Source organism: Cynoglossus semilaevis, chromosome 19, assembly GCF_000523025.1.
Source record: "Cynoglossus semilaevis isolate Cse_v1.0 chromosome 19, Cse_v1.0, whole genome shotgun sequence".
NCBI lineage: Eukaryota > Metazoa > Chordata > Actinopteri > Pleuronectiformes > Cynoglossidae > Cynoglossus > Cynoglossus semilaevis.
Window position 1 is genome coordinate 16,557,691 of NC_024325.1, and position 2,429 is coordinate 16,560,119.

Consider the following 2,429-nt stretch of genomic DNA (forward strand, 5'->3'; position numbering starts at 1 on the left):
GGTGACGAGCAGCAGCGGGAACAACGGCCTGGTGTCGCCATCGTCGCTGTCTCTGAACATCAAAGAAGAGTACTGAGGACGTCTGATTGGACGATAGAACGGGACGGGGCGGGATCTCAGACAGAACTGCGATCGTCTCCGTCCCTTCGACTTGAAGCTTGTAAACATGGGACGAGGTTGACGGTGCGAGTGCTGTTGTCAGAACATCGTTGTGTTCTGATTGGACGTTCTGAGCAGCAACAACAGCCAATAAACGACGAGCTTCAGATCTGTCAACAATCGTCGCCTCGTCGGCGGAACTCTTTAGTTCTTTCATCAGTTCCGAGTCAAGTCCCGACTGACAGACTTTTGGGTTTAGTTCGATTTCAATGTCGTTCATATTTATATTGTACCATTTTCAACCAACAGAGGTCGCTCATCGCAGCTCCCTTGGTGTCATTTCGAAAACAATAAAGTTGCGTCACGGTGTAAATGATCAAAACCCAAGATTTGAAACCATTAGTTCTGTGGACCAGGAACAGAAAAGTCCTTCTGGAACCTTCCTGTGTTTTCATGAAAACTGAAGAACTGGACCGTAGTGTGAACGGTCACTAACTCTGCCCCGTGATGTCTGTCCCACACTCAGGTCCTCTGAGCCACAGGGCTGGATGTCCAACAACCAGGACCTTTATTTTGAAAAGTCAGTTCTCAGGGATCCTGGTTGATTTGTCCCAATGATCTGGTCCACGTGGGAGACACCCGAGAAGAAACAAACGTCTTCAGATTAGGTCCTCAAATTCACTTTCTGAAGAGGAGACGTCCTCCTCAGAGGAGATGTCCTCCTCAGAGGAGACGTCCTCCTCAGAGGAGACGTCCTCCTCAGAGATGGTGTCCTCCTCAGAGATGGTGTCCTCCTCAGATGAGACGTCCTCCTCAGAGGAGACGTCCTCCTCAGAGGAGATGTCCTCCTCAGAGGAGACGTCCTCCTCAGAGGAGACGTCCAGCTTCAGTTTTCCACTTCCTGTTTCTAAACAACGACTTCCTTCTAACTCCACCTTCTAATCCCCTGGAACACAGAAGTCTTTTAAACCAAAGTCAATCTGACCTCTGACCTCTGATGATGTCACACAGGTCAACCAATCTCCTGACAGGAAACAAATGTGTTCAAATGTTTTATCATGTTTATATTTTCAAAATAGAAATTTGTATTAAAACGATTCTCCACTGGATCCGCTCTCCGTCTCATGATTGGACTCTGGTTCTGGTTCTGGTTCTGGTTCTGGTTCTGGTTCAGTTAAACTCAAACTCCACTGACGGTAGATTAAAGGAAAAGTACGACCTGACGGACGTCCACGATGACACCAGCTCATCTCCACCACTAGGGTCCTCCACTGAGGTCCTGGAAAAGAATAAACACATGAACCTGAGTGAGACGTGTGTGTGTGTGTGTGTGTGTGTGTGTGTGTGTGTGTGTGTTAATTAAAGCCGTCTTCGTTCCCTCCTCAGAGAACAGTGTTTGACACAGTAGTTGAGGTGTGGCGTCCAAAGGCCACAGAAGAAGAAGACTGAACAAACAGAGCAGATCCTGATATCTCTGTGTGTGTGTGTGTGTGAGTGAGTGTGTGTGTGAGTGAGTGTGTGTGTGAGTGAGTGTGTGTGTGTGTGAGTGAGTGTGTGTGTGAGTGTGTTGACCTTTGTCCCTCAATTTGCCTCCAACAACAGTGACACTGATAGAGACTATCAGTGGTGTGTGTGTGTGTGTGTGTGTAGTTTTGTGCAACGACTGCCTCAGGATCCAGACCTGGACTTGGACCTGGACCTGGACCTGGACCTGGACCTGGACCTGGACCTGGACCTGCTTGGAATCCTTTGTGAGTCCAGTTTAACTGGTTAGTCTTAGACCAGACCCTGACCTCTGACCTCAGATAATCTCCACATTAGGATTAACATCCAACTCCAGATAAATCTGTCAAGATAATATTAGCATCAGATATGCTACGCTAGAGCAGTAACATTCAGATAGGTCAAAGGTCAGGCCAGATTGGTTTAAGTAACTGAGAATCAGGTTTAGTTCAACTTAGCCTCAAGTTTTTGGCTGTAGATGAAACTAAAGTGGACAAACGTATGTGTGTGTGTGTGTGTGTGTGTGTGTGTGTGTGTAGCAACCGTCCGTATCATTTCATGTCAACAGAAAGCCACGCAGCAGCTCGGCCTCTTCACTGTCGTAAACTTTATTGGGGGTGAGGGCAGTAAAAAACGTTCACCACAGAGACGCAGAAATGTTTACTGAGGAGGCGTGAGGAGCGCAGAGAGGGGGAGGACTTGGACCTGTGGACCCTCAGGGAGACGCACAGGAGACGTCAACCAAACACTACAGGATCCTGACGGCTATAACCCATCATCACTCTCCTACACCAAACCTCATAGAAAAAATCAGTGATTTTAGCTCA

General features: G+C 47.8%; 1 protein-coding gene and 1 long non-coding RNA gene across 2 annotated transcripts in view; one reads left to right on the forward strand and one right to left on the reverse strand.

The window, feature by feature from the left end:
- Positions 1–1,209, forward strand: part of cdx1b (caudal type homeobox 1 b) — a 5,339-nt gene extending 4,130 nt beyond the window's left edge. Inside the window, exon 4 of the mRNA XM_025065569.1 lies at positions 1–1,209. This exon is cut by the window's left edge and continues 53 nt beyond it. Within this exon, the coding sequence (XP_024921337.1) occupies positions 1–76 (76 nt within the window). The 3' untranslated portion in view covers positions 77–1,209.
- The window catches only part of LOC112488612 (uncharacterized), a 7,275-nt gene continuing 5,023 nt past the window's right edge, over positions 178–2,429 (reverse strand). The window contains exon 2 of the long non-coding RNA XR_003052877.1: positions 178–1,378. This is a non-coding gene — a long non-coding RNA (uncharacterized LOC112488612). The remainder of the gene's footprint in view (positions 1,379–2,429) is intronic.